Raw genomic sequence first — 1,536 nt, 5'->3', positions numbered from 1 at the left:
CCCCCAGCCCTGCTCACCTGCAGTGCACGACGACAGGGGTGTGGAGCGGGCGCTGGTGCAGGTAGTGGCCATGCACCTCCTGGATGAAGCGGAGGAGACTCCCCTTGCTGTCGGGCAGGCCCCTGCGTGGAGGGGAGGGGACACACACTCATTTGGGGTGGGGGTCCCGCTCTCAACATCCCCCCCAGGAGGGGTCACCGCTGCCCCAAAGACCCTCCCCATGCCGGGGCTGGAGTCCTGAGGGCCCCCACCAGCAGTTCAGGGGAGGGTCCCACAGGCACCCACCCTCCCCAGCTGCTGCAGGACCACCACATTGTGCCCCCCCTCCCCCCCCAGCCTGTCCCTGTGCCATACAGCTCCGGCCAGGAGGTGAACTGGAGGTGGACGACGGTGCGCTTGAGGCTCTGGTCCCGGTACTGGAGCGTGATCATCCTCTCCACGTGGGTGGGGGCGACTTTCAGGCTGGTGAGGATGAGGGTGATGGGTCCCTGCACCACGGGCTGGCCCCGCTCGGGGGGAAAGTACCGCAGCACCTTCTGCTGCGGGGAGGGAAGGGAGCGCGCCGTCAGCCCCCTTAACCACCCCACCCAGGGCAGCCATGGGACCCTCCCGGTCCCCGTCAGGGCCCAGATCTGCCGCACGGTGATGCTGGGAGAGTGCAACGGGTGCCAGGAGGGGCGAGGGACGCCGGCTCCAGGAGCCACGCGCGCCCGGGAAAGGGTCTACCTTGTCCAGCTCCTGCTCCGACACCAGCATGACGACGACGGAGACCTTCTGCTCATAGATCATCAGCCAAAAGTCGGCGGCGGTGCCCAGCAGCGGGGCCTGGGTAGCGATGATGGTGGGGCAGTAAGGCGAGAGGTCCTCCACCCTGCTGGCGTTGATGTAGTCGTCCTTGCCCGAGCGGAGGATGACACGGTTCCTGTCATAGGGCATGATGTCCTGGTGCCGGTTCTTCATGGAGTAGCAGCGGGCGATGGCGATGGAGAGCTGCCGGGCGTCCCGCTCCTGGGCATCCTGCAGCTCCTTCCAGACAGAGTCCAGCTCGGTGGTGCCACCAGGCCCTGGTCGCTCCAGCTGTTCCACCAGCCCTCGGAAGCGGTCGAGCTCCGCCAGCAGCCGCAGGACTCGCTCCGGCTTCTCATAGGGATCGTTCTCGATCAGCTGCACCGCCTTGGGCTTCTGCCCATCCTTGGCGTCTGCCTTGGTGGGCTGCAGCAGGGGCTGGCCGACAGCCGCCTTGGAGCCACCGTGCTGGCTCTCAGGGCTGGAGGACAGCAGGTCATCGGTGGAGGAGCTCTGCCGCTGGAAGGGGGCCTCGCCAGGGCCCTGGGGGAGCGGGGCTGTGCCCGGTGTCAGCGAGGGCGGGGGTCTCTGCGGCAGGCTGCCGGAGCCCGGCACCAGCGCTGGGGGCTGCATGGGCAAGGCTGGCTGCGGGGAGGGGGCCGGGGAGGGGACGAGGGGACCCTGGACCACCGCAGCGCCCGGCATCTGGCTCAGGCCAGGGCTGGGAGAGGGGGTGACATGGTGGGGGCC

At 68.9% G+C, this 1,536-nt stretch overlaps 1 protein-coding gene across 1 annotated transcript in view; it reads right to left on the bottom strand.

The window, feature by feature from the left end:
• The window catches only part of PTPN23 (protein tyrosine phosphatase, non-receptor type 23), a 19,104-nt gene that overhangs the window by 1,217 nt on the left and 16,351 nt on the right, over positions 1–1,536 (bottom strand). Inside the window, exons 21-23 of the mRNA XM_010563368.1 lie at positions 727–1,507; positions 355–539; positions 18–122 (exon numbers count right to left, since the gene is read on the bottom strand). Coding sequence (XP_010561670.1) covers positions 18–122; positions 355–539; positions 727–1,507 — 1,071 coding nt within the window. The remainder of the gene's footprint in view (positions 1–17; positions 123–354; positions 540–726; positions 1,508–1,536) is intronic.

Source organism: Haliaeetus leucocephalus, unplaced genomic scaffold (genome assembly GCF_000737465.1).
Source record: "Haliaeetus leucocephalus isolate CR32 unplaced genomic scaffold, Haliaeetus_leucocephalus-4.0 Scaffold0, whole genome shotgun sequence".
NCBI classification, from domain to species: domain Eukaryota; kingdom Metazoa; phylum Chordata; class Aves; order Accipitriformes; family Accipitridae; genus Haliaeetus; species Haliaeetus leucocephalus.
The sequence above is the reverse complement of the archived record's forward strand: the minus strand, read 5'-3'. Positions and strand labels throughout refer to the sequence as shown.